The following is a 27,137-nucleotide window of genomic DNA, read 5'->3' on the forward strand; positions in this document are numbered from 1 at the left end:
CAAAAACTTTTTTACTCTTCCCTCCACTCAGAGGTAGGGGATCTGTGCCCTTCCCTTTGAATGTAGAAAGGCTTTGCAACTGCTTTGGTCAAACAATTATGGCAAAAGAAACACTGTGTAAATATCTTAAGAACCTTGCAGCTCCCACTTCCCGTCTTTTGGAACACTCCTTCCTGGAGAAGCCACCATATGAGAAGTCTATCTGCTAGAGAGATCTTGTAGAGAGACCCTGACACTATGAAGACAGAGAGAGAAGCCCATCTGAGACCCAGCTTTCCAACCGTCTGTGCCAAGGTATCAGGAATGAAAGTTTACTTAAAACCTATAGATGAGACCATCTACCAGCTGAATACCACCTAGGAAGGCTGAATAAAATGAATGTTGTTTTAAGCCACTAAATTTTCAGGTAGTTTGATATGCAGAAGTAGATGACCAGCACAGTATTCCATAATCTGAGATTGTGTTCTGCAAGTTTGCTGAACTCTCTTGTTAGTTCTAATGGTTTGTTGATTCTGATTTTTTTTTTTTTTTTTTTTTTTTTTGAGACAGGGTCTAACTCCCATTTCCCCAGGCTGGAGGGCAGTGATGTGATCTTGGCTCACTGCAGCCTCAAATCTCAAACTCCCGGGTTCAGGTGATTCTCCCACCTCAGCCTCCCAAGTACCTAGAACTACAGGTGTGCACCACCACACCTGACTAATTTTTTGTTTTTGTTTTTGTTTTTAATTTTTTTAATAGAGACAGAGTTTCACCACGTTGCCCAAGCTGGTCTCAAACTCCCAAGGTAATGCGATCCTCCCACCTCAGCACCCCAAAGTATTGGGATTGCAGGCATGAACTATCATGCCCAGCCTTTCTGTTGATTCTTTTGAGGTTGTTTTGGCAGATTATTATATCATTTATATATAATAACAGTTTCATCTCTATCCTTCCAATTCTTACACCTCTTCTTTGTTTTTTCTTCTGTTATGGCATTGGTCAGAACCTTTATTGCTATATTAAATATTAAGTGTGATAATGGGCATCCTTGTCTTGCTCAGGATATTCAAGGGAGTGAAATGAATTTAAATTTTCTTTAGTAAGTATAATGTTTGCGCTAAGTTTTTATTGTATAATATTTTCCAACTTGAGGAAATTTCTGATTTCTGATTTTCTTTTCTTTTTTTCTTTTTTTTTTTTTTTTGAGACAGAGTTTCGCTATTGTTACCCAGGCTGGAGTGCAATGGCATGATCTCAGCTTACCGCAACCTCCGCCTCCTGGGTTCAAGCAATCCTCCTGCCTCAGCCTCCCGAGTAGCCAGGACTACAGGCGTGCACCACCACGCCTGGCTAATTTTTGTATTTTTAGTAGAGACGGGGTTTCACCTTGTTGACCAAAATGGTCTCGATCTCTTGACCTCGTGATCCACCCGCCTCGGCCTCCCAAAGCGCTGGGATTATAGGCGTGAGCCACTGCGCCCGGCCCTATTTCTGATTTTCTAACAGAAGTTTCCCTCCATGTAGAGAAGCTGAACCACGCATTAGTTGGGATAATCATAAGATTTATTTTCTTTTACTCTATTAATATAGTAAATTTATAGAGATTTTTCCAATATTGAGCCATATTTGCATTCGTGGCATATTTTACTTTGATAACTTACCTAAAACTATGAGTTAACAGCTATTTCTACTCCACCAGTACTTTGAAGCCATTACTCTATTGTCTTTTGATTTTTATTGATGCTGAGAAGTCTGCTGTCAATCTAATCGTAACGTATTTGTAATTAATACATCTTTTTGTCCTCATATCTTTTAAGATTTTTCTGGTCCTTATTGTTCTGGATTTTCACAATCATATATTTAAGTGCATATTAGTATTATGCATCCTGCCCAATATCTGAAGACTCACATCTTCAATTCTGAAGATTCTCTTCAAATAAAGCTTTATCATTTTCTCTATTAATTCTTAGAAGCACTTATTTGGATACATGATGGCTTCTCATTCTCTCCTCCATGTATCTTAACTGTTCTTATATTAAAAAATCTTTTCCCCTAATTTGCTGTATTCTGAGTGAATTCCTCAGCTTTCCTTCAATTTGGAAATGTGTAACTGTTCCTTATAGCATTCATAACATCAATTTCTAACACATCTAAATGGTTTTTTCATGTCCATCCACTTTTAAAATTCTGCTTTTTTTTTTTTTTTGAGACGGAGTTTCGCTCTTGTTACCCAGGCTGTAGTGCAATGGCACGATCTCGGCTCACCGCAACCTCCGCCTCCTGGGTTCAGGCAATTCTCCTGCCTCAGCCTCCTGAGTAGCTGGGAATACAGGCATGTGCCACCATGCCCAGCTAATTTTTTGTATTTTTAGTAGAGACGGGGTTTCACCATGTTGACCAGGATGGTCTCAATCTCTCGACCTCGTGATCCACCCGCCTCAGCCTCCCAAAGTGCTGGGATTACAAGCTTGAGCCACCGTGCCCGGCCAAATTCTGCTTGTTTTAACTTAGCATTTCTTGCCCTTTCTAAATAAAATTATTCCCCCTCATTTTTTTTTTTTTTGAGAAGGAGTCTCACTCTGTTGCCCAGGCTAGAGTGCCCTGGTGTGATCTCAACTCACTGCAATGTCTGTCTCCCAGGTTCAAGCAATTCATCTGCTTCAGCCTCCTGAGTAGATGTGACTACAGGCATGTGCCACCATGCCGGGCTAACTTTTGTATTTTTAGTAGAGGTGGTGTTTCACCATGTCAGCCAGGCTGATCTTGAACTCCTGACCTCAGGTGATCTGCCTGTGTCAGCCTCCCAAAGTGCTAAGATTAGAGGTGTGGGCCACTGCTCCCAGCCCCTCATTTTAATTTGTAAATTTTTATTAAAATTTTTTTATTTGAAAAAAGTGCTACTTACCAAAAGGCAGCTGCAAAATACAGAAATATAAAATACCTTTGCAACAATTATTTGTTTTTTTCTTAAAGTAAGAGAATGGGTGGGTTCCAAGGTCCTTCGTTTTTCTTATATTTGGTTTTATTGTTGCCTGTCTTTCTTACTATAAGATTTCTTCATGTGTTTGGAATCTGGTTTTTAATAGATTCTCAGTTTGCTTTTCCTTCTTTATTTCTCTGATTCTATGTCCACCACTCCTTACTCTCTGGTAGTTTTGCAGTTGCCTTCATCACACTTACATCTCTCTCCTTCCCAGTTCTAAATGGGATTTTGTAATGATGAATGGGGCTACTGTCCTGCTGTCATATTGGATGCTGTCACTGAGCTATATCACATGTAGGCTGGGTGCAATGGCTCATGCCTGTACTCTCAGTGCTTTGGGAGGCCGAGGCAGGCAGATTATTTGAGATCAGGGGTTCCAGACCAGCCTGGCCAACATGGTGAAACCCCATATCTACTAAAAATTCAGAAAAATTAGCCGAGCGTGGTGGCGGGTGCCTGTAATCCCAGTTAGTGGGAGGCTGAGGCAGGAGAATCGCTTGAACCCTGGAGGCATAGGTTGCAGTGGGCCGAGATTGCACCGTTGCCCTCCAGACTGGGAAACTGAGCAAGATTCCATCTCAGGGGAAAAAAAAAGATATCATATGTAAATTCTGAATCAGGAGGCTGTATCTTCATCTTTCCACCTCACTCAGCCCAGTTTCTATTCAGCTATAACCCCAGAAGGCAGATGGACAGGATTTTTCTGTCTTTCTTTCACAAGTGGGAAAATCCCACCACAGCCACTGGCATTAAGTCATGATCCAATTGTTTCTTCTGTCTTAGGTTGAGCACTTTTAGTCCCTTTACCCTGCAGGAATTGAACTTATCAGCTTCCACTGTCTTCTTCTATCTAGAGTCTAATAGGCCCATCCTCCTAAATTTTATTTATTTAAATATTTGATAATTTAATTTGTCCATATCTTTGTCATTTATCTTTTCTACTTTAAAAATTCTGCCATTGCTGTGTGTTTACAGCAGAGGGATTGCATCAGATATGAGCTTACTGCTCTATCTCGTCAGGAAGTCTGTCCCGCATTTCCTCTTTGACCCACCAGTTTCCTAAAAGTGTTTCAATGACGGTGAAAGTTTTCCCAAATCTAATGGATACTTCAGCTCATATGTTACTTTTAGATTTTGCATTTGATAATCCTCTTGACCACCGACCTTCTACTTCTTGAAATTTTATTCCCTTGGTTTCTATGACATTGTGCTAAACATGTTTTTCTCTCATTTCTCTGATTATTACTAGCTCTCTTTTATGAGCTCACTTTTCTCTGCCAGTCCCTTAAGTTTGCATTTCCAGGGATTCAGTGGCTGGCCCTTTTGCTTCTCTTTTTCTACTCCCAGATGATACTACCTACTACTATGCCTTTAACTCCTATATATATGATTACAAATTTTAAACCTACACTTCTATCCCAGATGTGTCTCCAGAATACTGGATATAAATATCCAACTGTCTCTTGAATATCTCCATTTGAATTCCTGAAGACCTCTTTTCTTCATAAATTACACAGTCTCAGGTAGTTCTTTACAGCAAAGTGAGAATGGACTAATATAGTGTTCAGTAAATGTTAGCTACTATTAAAAAACAAAACAAATGCTAATTAGAATTGCCTCAGTAAACTTCTGGCATAATTCGGATATAGGGAATGAAGTAGAATCATGGATGAGCTAGCTATATAGCTAAAAAACCGCTCAAATATACTGTACTAGAATAGTCCTGTACTAATATTGTAGCTGTGAATAGCCACAGCAAAGGGTGTGATCTAGAAAAGAATAACAATAAAGAACCAGTCTAACTTAGACACTTATGGTAACGATAAACAAAAAAATGTAATCCTGCACATGTTTGAAACAAATTTCATTATCTAAGAGTCAAAGTTGTGATTTATTTAAAACCAAGTCAATCATTGCTTGGGAAATGGTAATTCACTAAAATGATTAAAATTGACACATGGCTTCTAGGCATTCAGTTATTTTGTACTATCTAATTCAGGCTTTATAATATCAGATGTTTTTGCCTCCTAGTAACAGAAAACCCACATCAAAATAGATTATTAACAAAAACAAGACATAATCAGACAGCCTGAAGTAGGGAAACTCTAGAGTTGGCAAATTCAGCGATTCATTGACCCATTAAGGACCTGAGATTATTGTCTTTGTGCTCAGCCTATCATGAATGCCCCCTCACATTTTCAAAATGGCTACAGTAATCCAGGCATCACATTCTCATGCTCCAACATCCAGAGCAAGAAAAAAAAAAAAATCTCTCTCTTTCTCTCTTTCTCTCTCTCTCTTTCTCTCTCTGAATCCTTTAGAAACTTGTTCTTAGTTTAGAAACTTTTTCTAGAAGCATCTCCAACAGACTTCCCTTCTGTCTCATTTGCCATAATTGAGTCATAGCTCTTTCAAGATTAATCTTGAAAACCAAGAAGAGAATTTCCCTGCTTGTTTGGACTAATCAAGATAGACCTCCTGTGACTGGAGCTTGAGTTCACTTCTCTGAAGGACATGGCTAGGAAGAATATGATGTATACATAAACCGATTTGGGGTACTATTGGCAAGGCTGAAGGTGCTAAATAGTTGTTGGTTAGGCACCAACAGAGTCTGCTACAGAGCCACGAAAATTGGCTGTAAACTTCTGGCTAGATCACAGCATTTCAGACTATTTGGGAATTGTTTTTTAAGAGAAAGCGTTTTGAACCTGTATGGATTTGCAATTTGTATCCTCCTACTTCCACACCCCTACACCATGAATTTTTTTTATTGTTAAGTTTTAATTTTATTTATTTATTTTTTGTTTTACTTAGTATAGTCAATTTTTCATTTTAGTCATTCTAATAGGGGCACAGTGGTATCTCATTGTGACCTTTTTTTTTCCCTTCATTTTGTCACATAGGTAAACATGTGTCATGGGGTTTGTTATACAGATTGATTTATAACCCAGGTATTAAGCCTAGTATCCATTAGGTATTTTTCCCAATTCTTGTCCTTCTCCCACCTTTCACCTTCTGATAGGCCCCAGTATGTGTTGTTTCCCTCTATGCCATAAAAACATTTGGAGCAATTGTTGCAAAACCCTGGTCAGTCCCCCAAACTGACTCACTTCTGATTTTGCAAGAAATGAAAAATTAGCTGGAAGCTGCTAAAGAAAAAATAAGAGTTGTCAATAAACATTTATACCAGACCACCTACAGCAGTGCTGTTTACCAAGTGAATCAGAAGTTTTGTCCAGACCCACAGAAATGAAATGGAGAGTTGCTTTTTTTGGGGGAGGGGGATTTTTTTTACACAGTGGTATGTCTTTAAGCTAAATAATAGAACCACTATTGATCAGTTATTAACTGTAATTCTAAAACTTAAGTATTATGTGGTAGATCATTGCATTGGATATTTCCTGGCCTTAGCGGTTAGTAGGTGTTTGCTAGATAATTTAAACTAGGGATCCCCAACCCCCAGGCCATAGAGACCATTAGGAACCACAGCTGTGGCCTATTAGGAACCAGGCTGCACAGTAGGAGGTGAGTGAACCTGAGATCTGCCTCCTCTTAGATCAATGGTAGCTGGCATTAAATTCTCATATGAGCAGAATCCTACCGTGAACTGCACATGTGAGAGATCTAGGTTGTGCATTCCTTATGAGAATCTAATGTTTGAATCATCCTGAAACCATCCTCTGCTCCCCCAGGGCCACAGAAAAATTGTCTTCCACAAAACCATTCCCTGGTGCCAAAAAGGTTGGGGGCCACTGATTCAGACTATACCTCCGAGCTTGTTAGGTTATAATTACCCAAGTCCTGTTTACTGCCCCTGTAAATCAGCTGAAGGCAATGTTTAGCAATAGGAAAATGTCAAACAATATTAGAGTCACCATGTCTTCCCTGGTGATGTAATTAATTTTAGAGACACAGTAAGGGCTTTTAAATAGCATTATCCAGATTTCATTCAGATTTGTTCCAGTCCTTTAAACTGAGGGCTAAAATCAAAGAGGACGGAGAGAAAGTAACTAATATTCCTTGAACTCTGCCGGGGGATTTTTCTGCTTCTTCTCCTTAATTTACTTCCTATAATAGCTCTGCACAACTCAGTAACCCATGTTATAAATGGAAAACCTAAAGACCGGAAAGGTTAAGCAACTTGCCTAAATTTATACCATTAGTAAATGGTGAAGCCAGTCATTCTGACTCTAAAATCCCTGGCACCCTATAAATCATAATGCAATCATAAATGGATCTGTGGCATTTGTACATTTATTTAAAAGCATGTGGAATATTCAAACACAAGGCAGTTATCTGTTGCTGAATGATATTTTATTAGCTTGATAATTTGGGCCTGCCCTTAGCATTAATAAGCTTCAGCACTAGTCACAAGACTTTCATTCACTGGTGGGGAAACTTTCCTGATTTAAAAAATGCAATTCGAGAAAGGGCATCTATTTCTTGGGAGCTGCAGTGACAGCAGGCTTCTCTTCACGGGTGATGGGAATGGTGCGCTCAGGGCCAGTGACCTGTTTCCTTGGTCCATTCACAGTGAGGACCCCATCAGATGACAGGGATGAAGTAATGGTGAGAGGGTCCACATCAGCTGGAACCCGATATTTCCTGTGGAACTCCCTGGAGATGAAACCATGTTCATCCTAACCCAAGAGAATGAGGAAAGAGGCAGAGAGATAAAAACAGGAAATATTATCACCTGCCCAGAACTCAGGCATCCTGATTTCCCCTTAGGTGAGACCAAATACCATGACAACACAGGAAGAATAAATAATTCTTTGTTTCAGGTTTGGAGCTAAGATGAAGCCTAGGTAGTCATTCCTACCAGTGAGAATCTGAGAAGTCTGAAACAGCCCAACACATCATTGTTTTTCAAACCCTGAGGCAAAGATACATTTAGGGGTATTTCCCAAAGGTTTAGATCAATGTTGGCTGGGCCTACAGAATTTGGAATCTCATTTAGAATCTGAGTCCCTGAGGAAGCCTGGAAATTGTCCTGACTCTTCAGGAATGTCCCAGAATGTTCCAGAACAATAGGACTGCTGCTTAAAAAAAAGAAAGAAAGAAAAGAAAAAGAATAAAAAAAAATGACTCCATTCAAGGAGACTATAACACAAACCTAAATCATATGAGCAAAATTGAAACAGCTCAAGGACGTTACTAAGGACAAACTGTACTAGTTGATGCACAGGTTCTGAGCTATCATTAATTGGTAAAAGCAATTTTAAAGCCCTCTTACAAAGTCATGAGAAGCTGTTCCATTCGTTAGAATTCCCCCAAAGGGTAGATGACCTTAACCCGTATGCCTGCTGACTCTCAAGCATGTAACCAAACAGGCTCTCATTAACTGATTTCCACATAGGCTATAGGGTGACTAAAGACTGAGCACAGCTCTGAAATTTAGACAAACCAAGTAGTTCAGCATTAAGATGGACTAAAGATCAAACATGGATTCTTGCACAAGTAAAGAGAAGTCACAACTCGAGTGCCTTCAGGGTACATGTAGTTAATGTAATTATGCAAAGCAACTAGGTGTCTTACAACCCTATACCTAATTCAGTGGTTCTTAACCTTGACTGTAGATTAGAACCACCTTAAAAAATGCTGGTGCCTGGATCCCATCCCTAAAAATTCTAATTGAATTGGTCTGGGGTATGCCTGAGCATTAGGATTTTTGAAAGTTCCCCTGGTGATTCTAATGTGGCCAAGATTCAGAACCACTGGCTTAAATGGGGCATCAGCATCCCATCATCCCATCTAAGGCAATCAAATAAAACAAACGCCACATCTCTGGCCATAACAACAGTAATGACAGCAATAGGTCTATCCCTAACTTAGTCTTCCAGACATTGATTTGTAACCCCTGATCCAGACCGTTATGGCTTGGGACTGGAATATAGCCAGCCTCCAAAGCTGATAGCACTACCTAGACTATCACAGTATGCACTGAATGAATGAGCAGAAAACAAAAACAAAAAAAACAGGCTACATACCTGGCGCTCTTCATGTTTGCCGTGCACCTCAATCACATCTCCCAGCACCTTAACTTTGAGTTCCTCTGGGGAGAAGTGCTTCACATCCAGGTTGACAGAGAACCTGTCCTTCTCCAGGCGCATCTAGAAATAGCAAGGTAAGGGAATGGGGTTGGAAAAAGATGGCAAAAATACTGATTACACCGGTGCTGTCTTACCATTCTGCAGAGTTGCTTTCTGTCCAGGTAATTCATCCTTCTTTTTTCTGCTTAAAGAAAATCCCCTTTTTAAATAAACATGGCTCTCTGCTTCAGGGAGCCACTACAGTGATACCTAAGGCTTGTGGTGATCAGACCTAAACTTTATTTACAGGGACAGAGAAGAAGACAGATCACCCAGGGGACCAGTCACAAAGATGGGTGCAGGCCTGGCATCTGCTGCCTCTCTGACTCCAATGCCTGGCTTTGTGGTTTGTCTGTGAGACAAAGGCCTCTCTTTTTCTTGCTCAGGTCTCTTTGCCAGTTTTCCACCCACCCAATCTGGAATGTTCTGCTGGTCCTGCTTGTCCTTCCAAAGCCCTTGCCCACTCAGGTCCTGTGTACTCACACTCGAATATTTTTAAACCAGAGTGTTATCTGTCACAGCTTCTGTCAACCTTACTTGTTCACCCTTTTCTCCCACCCTCTTAGGATAAGTGGGGGTTCCCAAGACTAGACCTATATTGTTTCCTCATAAGGCTTGGTTGGACCCAGGCCAGTGCTCTGTCACAACTTTGAGGGACCCAGAAAATCATAGAAGAAGGAATAGAAAGGCAGAAAATAGTGGTGGTTGGCCCCAGCTCCACCCAGTGGGGATGAACAGCTCAGGATGAGGCAGGGCTCTCTCCTGGCTCTGAAACCTGAGATGTTAAAATTGGTCAAGAGCCTGAGGTATTAGAAGAGATGAGCAAAGGAGTTTGAAGGCAGCTCTTTCCCTGCAGATCGTCATGAACCAAACTAGAAAGGGGTATCCTGCAGAGAGAAGTTAGAGGACAGAGGATGAACTTGACAGTGCGTAAAAAAAATGTAATAAATGGGATACAGAGGACCATTAAATAGAAATAGGTGACAGGGGAGGGAGGCACTAGCAACCTCATTTTTCTTCCCTTTTGGACACACGTGTGTAAAATTGTTTAGGCAGGGAAGGAAAGAAAAATGGATGGAGAAGTTTCCAAGATGTTCCAGTAAGGACTCTCCCATCCTGGTAGGGGAAGACTCACCTCTGAGAGTCCAGTGTCAAACCAGCTTGGTGCCCGCAGGAAGGAGGGTGGCCGAAGGTAGAAGGGGCTCAGGGAAGTAGATGTTGGGAAAAGATCAGACTCCAACAGGTGCTCTCCGAAGAACTGGTCAAAGAGGCGGCTGGGGGAGTGGAAAGGAAAGAAGGGGCGGCGGATCCAGGGGTGGTGGATGGCGATGTCCATGGTGGCTAGGTGAGTGTTGGGGGTCAGCTGGCTGGTCAGCTCCTTCAGCTGCAGCTACAGCCAGCCCCTTATATATGCAGTCTTGTGAAGCTTCTGGAATGGTGATGTCAGGGGTTTTATTATACTAGCTCACTGCCGGTTCATGGAGACTTGTGATCGGGGATTTGGCAGCGTGACACATACCCAGTACTCACTGAGCTAAGAAAAGAGAAACACAAACACGTCTGAGCTGGCCAGTGACTTGTCATGGTCTTGTTTCACTAGCTTTCTGTCCACACCCAATGGGCACCCACCCCCACCCCTGTTCTCTGAAGCTGGGACAGAGTCAGGAATCCCAAGCAGGCATGGGGAGTGTGCCCCTCCTCCTCCTCTCCAGTCTGCATGCCAGGGGAATCAGGCCAGCAACTATCTTGGGCCTGGGCAGGGACTGGAATCTTCCTAGGCTGGGCCCCAGGGACATTAACTCTTTGTGAGTCCTTGGAAGAGAGCAGTGATGGTCAACATGTCAGTACCAGCCATCTGCCTCGTGCCCTGGGTTGACCTGGGTTCAGGGGAGGACCCTGACATCTGGGCGGAAAGACCTCATCCCCTGAAGAAAGAACAAAAAGATTTCTTGCATCTTTCATTCTATATGGCTCTCAGAACATTAATTAAATCCAGGAGAGCTTTAGGAATTGAGTGCACAGTGCCTGCCACTAAGGAGGAGAAAATGTGCTGTGGGAATGTGCAAACCGTTCGTGAGGGTCTCAGCGAAGCCTCTTCATGCCCTGGACACCGCCAGCTCCCCTTCCCCAGCTCGTTCCCAGCCAGGACCCTCAGCTGTCCTCTCAGACCCCCTGCAACAGCTGAAGTGTGCGGGGGGGAGGGGACTAGGGGTCCGGGCGGCACTGGTCACACCCTCGTTGCGCGCACTCAGGGCCCCCACTCCCCGCCCCTCCCCCGCAGAGGCTCGGCACTATTTTGGGTGGTGTCGACCCCGCCCCCACCTCCTATTGAGCCCTAGCTCTCCCGGCAGCTGGAGGGGTCGCGCTGCGTCCGTTGGGGCTGCACCTCGGACCAGGGCTTCCGCTGCGTCTGCAGCCATGTCGGGCCGCTCAGTGCCACATGCCCACCCAGCCACCGCCGAGTATGAATTTGCCAACCCGAGCCGCCTGGGTGAGCAGCGCTTTGGAGAAGGTATGGCACAGACGTCACTCCCTTGCCTCCCCACCCCTCCCGAAATTCTGGGCTGACCTCCCAGCGTTACTGGCTTCCACCCCACTGGCTTAACTGATCTCCTGAAGCCAATCATCCCCGACCCCAGATTCCCCCTCATCCCCTCCAAGCAGGGCTCTTTCCCATTCCTGCTGATCTCAAGACAGACTTGGTGCCTGCAGTGCTGATACCTGCTCTTTGCTGCCTTAGTGTGCCTCCTTGTCCTCCTCCTATCCACCCAGGCCCAGTCTGGTGCCTCCTCCTCTTCTCCCTCCTCCCCCTCCTTTTCCTCCCTTTCCTTTCCTCTTTCCCCTCCTCCTAGCTACCTTCTCTTCCTAGCTACTGTGTGGCCTCCCTCCCGTTCCCTTCCCTACTCTTCCTGACTCCCCTCCTGCTCTTCCCATTCCCTCCTCTCCAGATTTCCCATTTCACCCCTGTGCCCACCTCATCCTCCCTCATCCTGCCTCTTGCCTTCTCTCTGCCCCCTAGGCCTCCTGCCAGAAGAGATCCTGACCCCCACACTCTACCATGGCTACTATGTCCGGCCTCGCGCTGCCCCAGCTGGGGAGGGCAGCAGGGCAGGGGCCTCCGAGCTTAGGCTCAGTGAGGGCAAGTTCCAGGCATTTCTGGATGTGAGCCACTTTACCCCAGACGAGGTAACTGTGAGGACTGTAGATAACCTGCTGGAGGTGTCTGCCCGGCACCCCCAGCGCCTGGACCGCCACGGCTTCGTGTCCCGAGAGTTCTGCCGCACCTATGTCCTGCCTGCTGATGTAGACCCCTGGCGGGTCCGAGCTGCTCTCTCCCATGATGGCATCTTAAACCTGGAAGCGCCTCGGGGTGGCCGACATTTAGACACAGAGGTCAATGAGGTCTACATCTCCCTGCTCCCTGCGCCTCCTGATCCAGAGGAAGAGGAGGAGGCAGCCAGAGTTGAGCCCTGATTGCCACAGACCCAGCACCAGCAAATGCCTCTCTACCTCCCACGGTGATATGGGCAGCTGCCCACCACTCCAGAGGTAGCAGCATCCTTGGGGGAAGGGAAAAGTGCATGGTCCACAATGTATGGTTTGGTCCCATGCGACATGTCATAGCCTTGGTTTAGTTTTGGGTGGAGGTGAATAAACCCAAATCTCAGGGCCTTGTTTGTGCTGCTCCCTATTCTGTGGCTGAGAAGCTGGGATGGGAGGGAGGGAGGATGTCACAGCCAGCTAGGCAAAAAGCTCCTCAGTTTGATGTGCCCAACGTCATAGCACCCTGAGCTCGCACTTGGATGCTGAGATCACACCCGGAAGCTGACTCTGGCTCCAGATCAAATTCCTAGCCATAATTTTCTCACAATGCAACAAAAGAGAGAGTGATCCTGGGAGGGAAAAGGGATATGCCATCCAAACAGTCCAGAGGGCACTGTCTGAGCTGGTGATTAGAGACACAAAAACAAGGGTCTCCAGACTGTCTGGCCCTTTTTGGGTAGGGGCTGGGAAAATGGTTTTTGGCTGGTGAGAGTTGCCTAAAGCCCTGTAGTAAATACTTTGTTTTCATTTACTAAGGTCTGTCCACTGAAATGGTCACTGATTTTGAGAGCCTGAGTACGAATACAATGGGGCACAGATAGAGAAGCCACTTCCATTATCATGGAACTCCATTACCTTCGCATTCTCTGGGGGGTATGATGTATTCAGGAAAGCCTGAGGGTCTGTCCTCTCAGTTATTCTCTGCAATCAAGAGAACATGCAGGTACATAATTTGGGGGGTATTCAAAAGAACTTCCTGCCTCCAAATACATATTTTATCAGGCTGTGATAGATACCTGTAATTCTTCCATTAAAGTAGTTGTTCTTTGGCTGTGTGCAGTGGCTCACATCTGTAATCCCAGTACTTTGGGAGGTCAAGGCGGGAGGATCACTTGAGCCCAAGAGTTCGAGACCAGCCTGGGCAACAGAGTGAAACCTTGTTTCTACAAAAAATGATAATTATCCAGGTCTGGTGGTACATGCCTGTACTCCCAGCTATTCTGGAGGCTGAGGTGGGAGGATGAGCCAGGGAAGTTGAAGCTGCAGTGAGCTGAGATCATGTTACTGCACTCCAGCCTGGGTGACAGAGTGAGATCCTGCCTCAAAAAAATTCAATTCAATTCAATTAAAATAAAGTAGTTGTTTCTTAACTTTTGGGGGTTATAGACACATCTGAAAATCTGACAAAAGCTATAGCTGCTCTTACCAGGAAAATACACATGCTCCCAAATTTGGCAATACAATTTGAATAGGTTCCCACAACTCTTGAGACCCATTCATATACCCCTCTTAGGAATCTGTGAAACTCCAGGATAACAGACCTCATTTGAGGAATTCAATTTTTGGTTAAAAGATTGCTGTCTGTTAAAAATGAAAGCATGCCCCAGAGAAATAACTTTTGACATATTTAATTGTTCATTCATTCAATAAATATTTATCAAACCTCACATAATACACCATGGGGGATATACATTGTAAATATAAATTATAAAAACTATTAGCTTTTTTTTTTTTTGAGATGGAGTTTCGCTCTTGTTACCCAGGCTGGAGTGCAATGGCACGATCTCGGCTCACCGCAACCTCCGCCTCCTGGGTTCAGGCAATTCTCCTGCCTCAGCCTCCTGAGTAGCTGGGATTACAGGCACGCGCCACCATGCCCAGCTAACTTTTTGTATTTTTAGTAGAGACGGGGTTTCACCTTGTTTACCAGGATGGTCTTGATTTCTTGACCTCGTGATCCACCCGCTTCGGCCTCCCAAAGTGCTGGGATTACAGGCTTGAGCCACCACGCCCGGCCCAAAACTATTAGCTTTTATTGTCAACTTTCTGGAATCTAGTTGAGAAGAAAAAGAATAAGAAAAGATTCTACTTAGACTTCAACCTGAATAGCTTCACATTGATATGTTTTGCAATTGAGCTTTATTTAAGAGAATGGATTTCTTAGCTAGAAAAAAATTGAAAACTTCTGATTTAGTCCAAATACCCACTCCATTCAAATTCTTTTAAAGTTATTAATCAACTTCTTCTGGGACATTCTGAATGACAGACTACTTAGAACTTCCTATAGTAGACTGTTTCACGTTCTTTCTTTTCGTTTTTAGACAGGGTCTCGTTCTGTTGCTCAGGCCAAAGTGCAGTGGCATGATCATGGCTTACTACAGCCTCGACCTCCCTTGCTCAAGCAATTCTCTCACCTCAGCCTCCTGAGTAACTGGGACTACAGGTGTGTGCCACTATACCCAGCTAACATTTTGCTTTTTTTAGAGACAAGTTCTCGCTTTGTTGTCCAGGTTGTCTTGAACTCCTGGACTCAATCAGTCCTCAAGACTTGGCCTGCCACAGTGCTGGGATTACAGGTGTGAGCCACTGCAACTGGCCTTCCTTTTTTTTTTTTTTTTTTTTTTTTTTTGGACTTAACCGTTACAAATTCTTCCTTTCGTTGAATCAAAATCTGCATTTCACTAACTTCTCTGCAAAACAGATGCAATAGTTTTTTTCACTTGAAAGTCTTTCTGATATTTAAAGATAAACCATCGTGTCTTCCTGAGGCTTCCCTTTCCCAGCTAACCGTGCCTAGTTTTGCTTTTTGCTTTTGTTTTGTTGTTTTGTTTGTTTTTCGTTTAAACACACACCCAGGCTGAGTGTGCAGTGGTGTCATCTCCCCTCACTGCAACCTCCTCCTCCTGCCAGGCTCAAGCAATCCCCTCACCTCCACCTCCTGAGTAGCTGACACTGCAGGCGCATGCCACCACACCTGGCTCATTTTTTGTAGAGTCTGAGTTTCACCATGTTGCCCAGGCTAGTCTTGAACTTCTGGCCTCAAGCAATCCGCCCCCCTCAGCCTCCCAACATGTTGGGGTTACAGGTGAGCCACCACACTCGGCCATGTCTTGTTCTTTCAACCATATCATATAGCACTTTCCACATCACATATTACCCAGATAACTTTATTTTTAACATAGTGTCTTTTGACAACATAACTTGAAATTTAACATCTAGACCTAAAATTATTATTCCAGTCATGAACGGACTAGAATAGACTTCAATGGAATAATCAATATTCTTGTTTATCAGTTCGGTCTTCTATTAATGCTGCTTTAGGCATATCAGGTTTTCTGGCTACCACAATGGTCTATTGCTCTATTGATTCCTTTGGAGTTTCTGGTCATCTAAAAATCTCTTAGGTGATTTCCTTTTTTTAGAGACAGAGTCTTACTCTATTGCCCAGGCTGGGGTGCAATGGCTTGATCACAGCTCACTGCAGCCTCAACCTCTCTTGCTCAAGTAATCCTCCCACTTTAGCCTTCTGAGTAGCTTGGACTACAGGCATGCATCACCATTCCTGGCTAATTTTTTAGTTTTTATATTTTGTAGAGATGATGGGGTGTTGTTATATTGCCCAGGCTGATCCTGAACTCCTAGGCTCAAGTGATCCTCCTGCCTCAGTCTCCCAAAGCACTACTGGAATTGCAGGCATGAGCCAAGTCATTGCGTAAACCCAGATGCTTCTGTGCTTTTAAAAACATTACAGAAGGGGTGGCTAAAAAGGAACGAGATTGTGGAGGGCTTTGAGTGCCAGGCTAAGCAGTTTGAACTCTATCCTATAGGTGACAGGAAATCATTAATGGCTTTTAAACTGGGAGGAGAAGGAGTGGATGAAAATGATACAGTTAATGGTAGAGTACAAAGTGGACTGCATAGAAGCATGGCTACAAGACAGTGCAATGATTAGGGCACAAGAAAAGAAAGTAAAATATAGGAACCAGGCGCAGTGGAAGGGTCACTTGAGGCCAGAAGTTCAAGACCAACAAGGGCAACAATAGCAAGACCCTATCTTGGCCAGTCATGGTGGCTCACACCTGTAATCTCAGCACTTCAGGAGACTGAGATAGGAGGATTGCTTGAGGCCAGGAGTTCGAGACCACCCTGGTCTACATAGCGAGACCCCATCTCACATTAATGAAAAGGAAATAAAAACACCCTATCCCTGGCCGGGCACAGTGGCTCAAGCCTGTAATCCCAGCACTTTGGGAGGCCGAGGCGGGTGGATCACGAGGTCAAGAGATCGAGACCATCCTGGTCAACATGGTGAAACCCTGTCTCTACTAAAAATACTAAAAATTAGCTGGGCATGGTGGCGTGTGCCTGTAATCCCAGCTATTCAGGAGGCTGAGGCAGGAGAATTGCCTGAACCCAGGAGGCGGACGTTGCAGTGAGCCGAGATCGCGCCATTGCACTCCAGCCTGGGCAACAAGAGCAAAACTCCATCTCAAAAACAAACAAACAAACAAACAAAAAACACTCTATCTCTAAAAAGATTTTTTTTTTTTAAATTAGCTAGGCACAGTGGTGTGAACCTGTAGCCCCAGCTACTCAGGAGGCTGAAGCAGGAGAATCTCTTGAGCCTAGGAGTTTGAGGCTACAATGAGCTAGCCACTGAACTCCAGCCTGGGTGACAGATTGAGACCTTGTCATAAAAAAAAAAAAAAAAAAAAAAAAAAATGGACAGGCGTGGTGGCTCACGTCTGTAATCTCAGTAGTTTGGGAGGCCAAGGCAGGTGGATTACCTGAGGTCAGGAGTTCGAGACCCGTCTGACCAACATGGTGAAACCCCGTCTCAATTAAAAAAAAAAAGTAAAGAAAGAAAATAAGTTGCTTTGTAATAATAACAACAATACTTAACTCTTACTGAGCATGTTCCATATGCCAGGTCCTGCCATAGAGCTTTATTTTCCAGCACAATCCTGTAAGATTGTCACTCTAATCCCCATGTTTCATAAGAGGAGTTCAAAGTCCAGGGTACTCTCTGTGGAGTGCAGAGCTGAGTGGTGGGACCTAAACATCCACTTAAAGAACACACAAATAGCCGGGCGCGGTGGCTCAAGCCTGTAATCCCAGCACTTTGGGAGGCCGAGGCGGGTGGATCACAAGGTCGAGAGATCGAGACCATCCTGGTCAACATGGTGAAACCTCGTCTCTACTAAAAATACAAAAAATTAGCTGGGCATGGTGGCGCGTGCCTATAATCCCAGCTACTTAGGAGAATTGCCTGAACCCAGGAGGCAGAGGTTGCGGTGAGCCGAGATCGCGCCATTGCACTCCAGCCTGGGTAACAAGAGCGAAACTCCGTCTCAAAAAAAAAAAAAAAAAAAAAAAGAACACACAAATAACCAGGCATCTGAGGAAAACACTAAAAATGGGGTGAGAGAACTGAAGACAAGAATGACAGATTTCCCAGATTCTCCTAGAGCCCCTATTTTCTACTGGTAAGTGTGGGGTGAGTCTAACTTTGGGTAAATGGAAGGAGAAACAGAGTTGAAGGGTAAGTGGAGAATCAGTAGTTCTGAACTGTGGATAGCGGAGTGAGTGGTTAAGAAGTGCTGAGGCCATTCAGATCACAGAATCATCTGATTTTATACCAGAAAGGGGATTAGATTCAGTTCTTTCATTTTACAGCCCTAGAAACTTAGGCCCAATAAAGGTTAAGTGATTTGCCCACATCAATTTCAAATAGCAAGGGAGAATATCTGAGGAACCCAATTCCCTAAACTTCATTTTCCAAGAGACTCCAGTATCCCAACCCAGAATCTGGACAAAGATGAAAAAAAAAAACTGGTACCAATTACCTCTAAAGTGAAACTCAGTTAAACCTGAGTGGTACCGTGCAAACTACTACATAAGACACTCATCTGTTATAGAGGATATATTTCAAAGACTGAGTGATGTAGCGGAGAAGCATTTCCTCAGGAAAACCAAGAGCACTTTTGTATCTCAGGTTTCTTTTTATTGAATCTTGAAGCTCAAGTTCATGGCTTCATCAAAAGGTGCTTCAAATCCTGAAGTTAGCTCTCACCTGGAGCCTGTGTGTTGTTCTACCCTTTGGCTGGGAACACAGTCACCTGGGAATCATTCCAGCAGGTGGCTTCTGAAGTCCAACCTGCTAGGTTGAAATCTGACACTGACACACACTCCGGGAGCTGCTGGCGGAAAGCTCAACCAGGAACCAGGAAATGCACAAGCCTCTTGATGCATAAAAACAGCTGGGCTCCCTTGGAGACGGAGTGCCATGGGAAACCGGGTCTGCTGCGGGGGAAGCTGGTGAGTAGGGTGGAAGGGCAGAGGGAAACATCTACTGTATCTCTGTTGGTGGATGTGGAGGCCCCGAAAATCAGAGCACCTGGAGATAGTTGTCTGCCAGCCTCCCACTGCCACCTTCCTCTGGCTGGAACCTCCTGGTTCCAACACCTGAGCAGCACCTCCTTTCAGGAGATCTTAGAAAACAGAGCCAAGAGGCTGGGCACGGTGGCTCACACCTGTAATCCCAGCACTTTGGAGGCCGAGGCAGGTGGATCACGAGGTCAGGAGATCGAGATAATCCTGGCTAGTGTGGTGAAACCCCGTCTCTACTAAAAATACAAACATTAGCTGGGTGTGGTGGCTCATTAGCTGCCTGTAGTTCCAGCTACTCGGAAGGCTGAGGCAGGAGAATCACTTGAACCCCGGAGGTGGAATTTGCAGTGGGCCAAGATCATGCCACTGCACTCCAGCCTGGTGACGCAGCGAGACTCCATCTCAAATTTAAAAAAAAGAAAAAGAAAGCAGAGCCAAGCTAGCTATCTGAGGAATGGCCAGAGCAGGGCAGGAATATTGAACTGGCATTGTTTTTCTGTGTTCTCTTCTTCTCTTTCCCCTTCTCTCCTTTCCCTTCTTCCCCAGATGAGAGTAATTAATTGTAGCATTTGAGAGCTTTCTATGTGCCAGGCATTTTACAGTCTCATTTAGTTTTTCCAACACTTTATGAGGTAAGTGGTTTTCCCCTCTTCCTATTTTACAGTCAGCTGAGAAGTTGAGTCTCAGAGAAGTTAATTAACTTGGCTAAGGTCAAATGGCTATAAGCAAAAAAACCAAGATTCCAACTGACTTCAGAGCCCACCTTTTGAACCACTGCATAATATTGCTTCCCAGATCAAGCAAATCAACTTTGAAGCAATGTTTATTTAAAAGGGCAGAAGTGGCTGGGCATGGTAGCTTGCGCCAGTAATCCCAGCACTTTGGGAGGCTGAGGCGAGAAGATCACAAGATCAGGAGTTTGAGATTAGCCTGGACAATATGGTGAAACCCCATCTCTACAAAAAATACAAAAAAAAAAAAAAAAAAAAAAAATTAGCCAGGTGCGGTGGCAGGAGCCTCTAGTCCCAGCTACTTGAGAGATTGAAGCAGAATTGCTTGAACCTGGGAGGTAGAGGTTGCAGTGGGCCAAGATTGCCCCACTGCACTTGAGACAGAGCAAGACTCTGTCTCAAAAGAAAAAAAATGGCAGAAGTAAGTGGTCAGATGCAATGACTCACACCTGTAATCCCAGCACTTTGGAAGGCTGAGGCAGGCAGATGACTGGAGGCCAGGAGTTTAAGACCAGCCTGGCCAACATGGCGAAACACCATCTCTCCTAAAAATACAAAAAAAAAAAAAAAAAAAAAATAGCCAGGCATGGTGGTGCATGCTTGTAATCCCAGCTACTTGAGAAGCTGAAGCATGATAATCCCTTAAGCTTAGGAGACAGAGGTTGCAGTGAGCCAAGACTGCATGAGTGGAGGCCAGCCTGGGTGACAGAGCAAGACTGTCTCAAAAAAAAAAAAAAAAAAAAAAAAAAAAGGAGTTAGAGACAAGCCTGGGTAACATAGGGTGGCCCCATCTCTACAAAACAAATTAAAAATTAGCTAGGCATGGTGGTGTGTGCTTGTAATCCCAGTTACTTGGGAGGCTGAGGCAGGAGGATCGCTTAAGCCCTTGAGTTAAGGTTGTAGTGAACCAAGATCACACCACTGCATTCTAGTCTGGGTGACAGAATGAGACCGTCTCAAAAATAAAAATAAAAGGGAAGAAGTAGGAAGAAGAAGAATATTCATGGAATTTCTGAATATGACTTTCACACTTACTTGCTATGTGACTATAGGTAGTAAGTCCCTTAATTTATCTGTATCCTCACATGTAAAATATAGATAATACATCCTACATTGTGCAGATCACAGGCTTATTTTGAAGAGCAAAAGATATTGTGTATGTGAAAATCTCATAATAAATTATCGGTGGCACTGTTACTGTTCTTTCCCAAAATTTTCATCACTGCCATAAATTCCTGGTTTTGGTTTTATCCTGTCTACTGCCTTCCATGCCTGGGGCAGATCTTGAGGATGTCATGTTTTAAATAAAGCACCATTATATTTAGATAGACAAATGAGGTGCATTGGAAAACACAGGTTTTGGAGTAGTACATTGGATTCAAGTCCTACTCTACTTACTCATTTATTTATGCCTTCATTTATTAAGCAATATTTATTGAACATGTACTATAGGCACAGTGATAGACACAGAAGACATAGTAATAAAAGGACATTTGGTCCCTTGGCCTTACTGAGTAAGAAATACCCTGAAGGTCCAATATTTGTTAACTGACTAAATAAATGACATATCCAATTAATGGAAAATATGTAGCCACTTCAAAAAGAATGTTGGAAGAACACCTAACATCATGGTGCAATCTCAGCTCACTGCAACATCTGCCTCTTGGGTTCAAGCGATTCTCCTGCCTCAGCTTCCCAGCCTCCCGAGTAGCTGGGATTATAGGCATGTGCCACCATGCCCAGCTAATTTTATATTTTTTGTAGAGATGGGGTTTCTCCATCTTGGCCAGGCTGATCTTGAACTCCTGACCTCAGGTTATCCGCCTGCCTCAGCCTCAGCCTCCCAAAGTGCTGGGATAACAGGCTTGAGCCATCACGCCCAACCTTTAAAATTTTACTATTAAGTTAGTAAAAAGGGCCTTAGTTGTCCCATCTGTAAAATGGGAACAGAAATATGTTTCCTGGAATGTCAGGATTGAAAAAATAAAGCACCCTTTAAACTCTGAGATGCCCTATAGACACAGGACATCCGGAAGCATAGAAAAGCTTCTAGAGAAGGAGATGTAACAGATTCTTTTATTCTCTTTCTTCCCAAGTATTGGTATTCTGTTTTCATTACTGGTTAGTTCTCTGATGGTGACAGTCATTGGTAGTGAACTTTTACTGATGCTTATTATATGCTAGGAGCCATGCTAAGTATTTCATGTTTTCGTTTTATTTAATCCTTACAGTAATCCCATTAGTTCTGAATTCCATTATCATACTCATTTTTGTTTTCTTGAGATAGAGTCTCACTCTATCGCCCAGTCTGGAGTGCAGTAGTGCAATCTTGGCTCATTGCAATCTCCACCTCCTGGGTTTAAGTGATTCTCAAGTAGCTGGGATTACAGATGGGCACCACCATGTCCAGTTAATTTTTGTATTTTTAGTAGAGACGGGTTTCACCCTGTTGGCCAGGCTAGTCTCAAATTCCTGACCTCAAATGATCCGCCTGCCGCAGCCTTCTAAAGCATTGGGATTACAGGATTGAGCCACTACACCTGGCCTATCATACTCATTTTATTAATAAGAAAACAGAAGCCCAGAGAGGTTAAAAATTTGCTGAAGGTCTCATAGCTAGCCTGACCTCATGAGTCTGACTCCACAGCCCATTCCAGAGACACTATACCAAACAGTCCAACCAAAATCTTTTTCTTTTCCTCTTCAAATACTAGTAGGATTGGATAAAAATTTGTTCACTATTTTTTGTTATCACAATAAACCCCCAGAGGCTTAAAGATATTATGAATAATGAAGATACTTTTATTTTAAAATATTCTTTGTAGTTATTGTTTGATTACAAACATAATAATCATTCACTGCAGAAAATTTAACTTCTTCAAAGAGCAGAAAATAAAAAGCAACCATAAATATAAGCACCCAGAGATGATGGGAACATTTTAGTATATTTCCACATGTTTTTTAAATGTACACAGCTTTTATTCCAAAGCATATCTGTTTACTAACCTAATAAAGAGTAAAATTTTCCATGATGTTAAGTGTTCTTCCAACATTCTTTATGAAGTGGCTACATATTTTCCATTAATTGGATATGTCATATATTTAGTCAGTTACCAAATGTTGGACCTTCAGAGTATTTCCTATTTTTTGCAATTTAAATAATGTTATAATGAATATCCATATTTGTACATGTATAATTATTTCTTAGGACATGGAATTGCTACATCAGAGGGTATGCACATTTATGTTTAAGGCTTTTTACACTTATTGCCAATTGCATCTAGAAGGATTGCACAACTTTTTATTTCTATTACGACTGTAAGAGAATGCCCACTTAGTTTCCTTAAATCTAAAAATAAAAGCCCATCACCTGTGAACCTAAATGAATATTTACTTCACTCCATTTGGGTTGTGTCCAGGCATTGCACAATATACCTGAGAACAGGCTCTGTTCACTAACACTGGATAGACCTAGTCTATGTATTTTAGGATTAGTGTTTTCTCCATCCATTTAAATAAAATAAGTAGGTAAAGAGTAGTAACAAGTGGTAAAGAATTAGAAGATTGTCTCGTTCTTAGGATAAGGCTAACTGAGCAGCAGTAACATAAAGCAAGAGCTGAAGTGTCAGAAGAGGAAGTCGAAAAACACAGAAGTAGTTTTTCTTCTGAACCACCTGTAGAGTTTGGCTGGAGACTCAACTGCTGTCAACTAACTGAGCAAGCTGTAGCAAAACCAAAAATTACATCAAAACAGAAACCTCTGTCAAATGTGTGTGGAAAAATCCTAACTTTTTTTTTCCACAGTAGTCCTCATGATTTAGAAGTCAGTCTTATCTCTCTCTCCAATTAGCAAAGGAGGAAACTTCCCAGGAGATGAAAGATCAGACAAACAGGGTTGGCTCTGGCAAGAGCTGGAAATGTACTAGCAAGAAAGCAAGAAAAAGAATCCAGAGTAAGCCCCAAACTATTTAGCCTATTTCCTCAGACAGTGTTGTCTTTCTGGGCATCAAACAGTTACCAATCACGTAGACACACGGGCACCATTGGGGACCCCAGGGGCTCAGAAATAAATATAAGAAGTCTGCCCTATGGTGAGGCAGGATAGCTGAGTCACTCACCAAATTCAGTGCTCCCTGTTCTGTAGACAAAGTTCTCCGAAACATGTTAAAGGTTAAACATCTCTCACTTTCTCTGTTAATTAAAAACAATGACAGGGAACTAGGGAGGAAGGTCACTTGTTAAGAAAGGGCTTTGAGGGGCTGTAACTAGTTAGCCCAGGTTGTGGCAGCTTCCATGACTCCCAGAATGAAAATCCCAGTTTGGCAAAACCAGTTAAAAAAAAAAAAAGCACTGCAAGAGGGTCTCTGGATTCAAGAATATTCTATCATTTGGCAGGCTTCCCTCACCCACTGCTGGGATTAGCCTGTTAGACAATCCCAGAATAGCCCTCAAGTCAGATACATCCTGGCATGAAGTGCCTGGTTGCCTGAGGCTGTATTTTGGGTCTGATTATGTCAGTTGTACTACTCCACCTTCCAGAACCATCCATCTGGGAGAAGTGTGGTACCCTTGACTAATGCTTTGGGACTGAACCTGGCTCAGGGTGAATCTTTGTTGGAGGGAGGTAGGGGAAGTTCATCAGAATGTTAGAGAGATCACAGAGCAAATGATAGAGGGAAGGCAGAGGCCAGGGCTCTTGCACATGGGTGATCTGTTTTTCCTGTCACAGGAGCTGCCCATCAACTTCCAAGAAGAAAAAGAAAAGAGGTAACTTTGGGGCTGGGGGGAGAGTCCCGGGGAGGCAAATTAGAGAAGACAATAGAACTGCCATCTTTGGAAAGAGTATAAGGGTAGAAAAGGAGTGAAAGAATAAAGGGAGACAGAACATCAAAAAGAATCCTAGTTACTGCATTCAAGACCAGTTCTCTGGATGTTTTCCTTTCCATTATTTCAGAGTGGCAGGGTTGGTTTCAGCAAATATTTACTCAGCACTTATATTGTATGTGAGGATCTGTGTGGAGTCCCAAGGAGGCAAAGAGGCACAAGAAGAAAGACACATGATCTCAGCCTTGGAAGAGCTGAAAATCAAATTTAAGAGATAGATTCATATAAACAAACAATTGTAATATCATCTGCCGGTACAATAATAGATGAGCTACACTCATGCTGTGGGAGAATGGGAGAATACATTGATGTCAAAATGTCAAAGAAATAATAGCAAAGGGTCAGGCATCGTGGCTCACGTCTGTAATCCTAGCACTTTGGGAGGCCAAGGTGAGCGGATCACTTGAGGTCAGGAGTTTGGGACCAGCCTGGCCAACATGATGAAACTCTACTAAAATTACAAAAATTAGCCAGGCATGGTTGTATGGGTCTGTAGAACCAGCTACTTGGGAGGCCAAGGCACAAGAATCACTTGAACCTGGGAGGTGGAGGTTGCAGTGAGCCGAGATCGAACCACTGCACTCCAGCACTCACCACCTTGCATTTTAAGTCTGTTTACTTATTTTTACTTCTTTGTTTCCCCTCGCAGGCTGTAAGCCCCCTGAGGCAGAGGAAACATCCTACTCATCCTTTCAACCCGAGAACATGACAGAGAGCCTGGCACATAATGGGTTCTCATGTTGAACTCTGTTAGGGGCTGTTAAAATTGAGGATGGGGGATGTTACGGCCAGACTGTGAAAGGGCTAGATTGTAAACCCTGCTTTGGATTTAGGACTAGCAGACGTAAAAGAAGTGAGAACGGGCCGGGCACAGTGGCTCACGCCTGTAATCCCAGCACTTTGGGAGGCTGAGGTGGGTGGATCATGAGGTCAAGAGATTGAGGCCATCCTGGCCAACATAATGAAACCATGTCTCTACTAAAATACAAAAATTAGCTGGATGTGGTGGTGCATGCTTGTAGTCCCAGCTACTCGGGAGGCTGAGGCAGGAGAATTGCTTGAAGCCGAGGGAGGCGGAGATTGCAGTGAGCTGAGATCGGCCACTGCGCTCTAGCCTGGCACCTGGTCAAAGAGTGAGACTCTGTCTCAAAAAAAAAAAAAAAAAAAAAAAAGACGTGAGAATGGAGACAGGGATATTAGACAGAAGCCTGCCGTAATTGTTTAATAGTGATTTGAAGAAGGAATCTCAATAGAGACAGGGAAGAGAGAATGGATTTAAGCTGAATTTCTTTCTCTCAGGAAGCCAAGCAAGAGGGACACTGAAGCCGCAGCCACAAGAGCTGCCGCAGAATGACCCAAAGGTAATGACAGGCCTCTGTCCCCTCTCTGGGGCTGCTCGAACATGGGATCCCAGTACTCAAATCTTTTGCCCTGCAATAGACACATTTCAGTCACCTATAGAATCTGCTGGCTCTGTCTGTCCTCCTCTGCCCCTCAAAGGAGCAAAGCGGAGGGGTATCAGTCGACCTGCCCCTGCATTGAGGTGAGGGGCAAAACCAAGCCACGAATCTCCCATAATGCTATCCTTTCCTCGCAGGACCACGAAACAACAGGACATACGTATGAGCGAGTGTTACAGCAGCAAGGGTCTCAACAGAGGAGTCCAGGCCTCATGTCAGAAGACAGCAACTTACATTACGCTGACATTCAAGTGTGCAGCCGTCCCCAGCCACGCTCTGGCCGGGAGGTGAAACACGTGCATTTAGAACACGCTACAGAGTATGCGATCCTTCGCTTCCCGCAGGCCACACCTCGCTATGACAGCAAGAACGGGACCCTGGTGTGAGCCTTGGGGAGGCAGACCCAGCCCATGTTAACCACTACTCCTGTGCGGGAGAATCTACTGCTTTGGGGAATTGGGTGGCAACCCAGGGATGTTGGCCATGTTTTAAGCTTGAAGAACTCCAGGCTGGGCACGGTGGTGCATGCCTGTAATCCCAGCACTTTGGGAGGCCAAGGGGGGCGGATCACGTGGTCAAGAGATCGAGACCATCCTTGCCAACATGGTGAAACCCCGTCTCAAGAAAAAAACAAAAAAACAACAAAAAAAAGAACTCCAAAGCCCCTGAATTGTGGGCGTCCCCAGTTTCTCCTCTGGCTTCTTACTTGCCATTGTTCGGTTGGAGTTACAATTGGTTTAGCTGTGGGTGGATAGAATTCCACATGAGGTTAGGTGGCATGTGCAGGGAGGTAGGTCTTCGACCCCACCTTTGTTTTTCCTGCTTTTGAAAAGCGCAGAAAGAGCAGGTTACCCTATAAGCACGTGGGCTTACCTTGTCGGACTTGAATTAAATGGTATCATTTTTTTCACACACCTTAAACTCCAAAGCTAAAGGGGAGGTGCTCTGGAAAAGCATTCTGAGCTTTTGCACTCAGAAACCAGGGCTGGTTTGGGCCATTTCTTCAGTGGCTGGGTCTGGTTCCAGACCTTAACAGACAAATGGGGGAAAGGGGCTGAGGCGTGGAGGAAGAGTTCTCCAACCATGACCTACAGGACTTCAACTCACTGAGACCGACAGCACTGCGAGGGCCGGAAACTTCCCTTGGCGGGACTGTGGGATCTCGCGGGTGCGGGGCCGCTTGGATCAATAAACGGCCTGAGGAACAAGCCTGACGCGTCTTCTGGGGCGGAGCTCCGAGTCTCCTCGCTAGGACAGCAGATCCCGCCCAGTTTTAAGGGCGGTTCGAAGGTCC

The 27,137-nt window shown here is 44.0% G+C and overlaps 3 protein-coding genes across 5 annotated transcripts; 2 read left to right on the plus strand and 1 right to left on the minus strand.

Moving 5' to 3' along the window:
• Positions 1 to 7,254: 7,254 nt before the first annotated feature.
• On the minus strand, positions 7,255 to 11,850 carry CRYAB (crystallin alpha B). 2 transcript variants are annotated; one of them, XM_010334574.3, is made up of 4 exons: positions 11,776 to 11,850; positions 10,190 to 10,588; positions 8,953 to 9,075; positions 7,255 to 7,602 (listed from the first exon to the last, which is right to left on the minus strand). In XM_010334574.3, exons 2-4 carry the CDS (start codon positions 10,388 to 10,390, stop codon positions 7,399 to 7,401), a joined length of 528 nt encoding a protein of 175 aa, XP_010332876.1. In that variant the 5' UTR covers positions 10,391 to 10,588; positions 11,776 to 11,850; the 3' UTR covers positions 7,255 to 7,398. The 2 variants fall into 2 exon arrangements, with proteins under 2 accessions (XP_010332876.1, XP_039326254.1); XM_039470320.2 differs by lacking the exons at positions 10,190 to 10,588; positions 11,776 to 11,850 and adding an exon at positions 9,150 to 9,384.
• HSPB2 (heat shock protein family B (small) member 2) lies at positions 11,362 to 14,033 on the plus strand. Its single transcript, XM_003923715.4, has 2 exons — positions 11,362 to 11,566; positions 12,074 to 14,033. The coding sequence occupies exons 1-2, from the start codon at positions 11,473 to 11,475 to the stop codon at positions 12,526 to 12,528; spliced, it is 549 nt and encodes a 182-aa protein (XP_003923764.2). The 5' UTR covers positions 11,362 to 11,472; the 3' UTR covers positions 12,529 to 14,033.
• Positions 14,034 to 17,665: 3,632 nt separating this feature from the next.
• On the plus strand, positions 17,666 to 26,757 carry C6H11orf52 (chromosome 6 C11orf52 homolog). 2 transcript variants are annotated; one of them, XM_010334573.3, is made up of 4 exons: positions 17,716 to 18,696; positions 24,229 to 24,266; positions 25,683 to 25,744; positions 25,981 to 26,757. In XM_010334573.3, exons 1-4 carry the CDS (start codon positions 18,665 to 18,667, stop codon positions 26,227 to 26,229), a joined length of 381 nt encoding a protein of 126 aa, XP_010332875.1. In that variant the 5' UTR covers positions 17,716 to 18,664; the 3' UTR covers positions 26,230 to 26,757. The 2 variants fall into 2 exon arrangements, with proteins under 2 accessions (XP_074256674.1, XP_010332875.1); XM_074400573.1 differs by lacking the exons at positions 24,229 to 24,266; positions 25,683 to 25,744 and having other exon boundaries at positions 17,666 to 18,696.
• Positions 26,758 to 27,137: the final 380 nt, after the last annotated feature.

Source organism: Saimiri boliviensis, chromosome 6 (genome assembly GCF_048565385.1).
Source record: "Saimiri boliviensis isolate mSaiBol1 chromosome 6, mSaiBol1.pri, whole genome shotgun sequence".
NCBI classification, from domain to species: Eukaryota; Metazoa; Chordata; class Mammalia; order Primates; family Cebidae; genus Saimiri; species Saimiri boliviensis.

Excerpts from the sequence above, each read along its gene's own strand:
- CRYAB (XM_010334574.3), bottom strand. The coding sequence starts at position 10,390 with ATGGACATCGCCATCCACCACCCCTGGATCCGCCGCCCCTTCTTTCCT. Across the intron at positions 9,076-10,189 it reads TTGACACTGGACTCTCAGAG|ATGCGCCTGGAGAAGGACAG; the intron begins GTGAGTCTTCCC and ends TGCTATTTCTAG. Across the intron at positions 7,603-8,952 it reads GCAAACATGAAGAGCGCCAG|GATGAACATGGTTTCATCTC; the intron begins GTATGTAGCCTG and ends CTCTTGGGTTAG.
- HSPB2 (XM_003923715.4), top strand. The coding sequence starts at position 11,473 with ATGTCGGGCCGCTCAGTGCCACATGCCCACCCAGCCACCGCCGAGTAT. Across the intron at positions 11,567-12,073 it reads TGAGCAGCGCTTTGGAGAAG|GCCTCCTGCCAGAAGAGATC; the intron begins GTATGGCACAGA and ends TCTGCCCCCTAG.
- C6H11orf52 (XM_010334573.3), top strand. The coding sequence starts at position 18,665 with ATGGGAAACCGGGTCTGCTGCGGGGGAAGCTG. Across the intron at positions 24,267-25,682 it reads CAAGAAGAAAAAGAAAAGAG|GAAGCCAAGCAAGAGGGACA; the intron begins GTAACTTTGGGG and ends TCTTTCTCTCAG. Across the intron at positions 25,745-25,980 it reads TGCCGCAGAATGACCCAAAG|GACCACGAAACAACAGGACA; the intron begins GTAATGACAGGC and ends CTTTCCTCGCAG.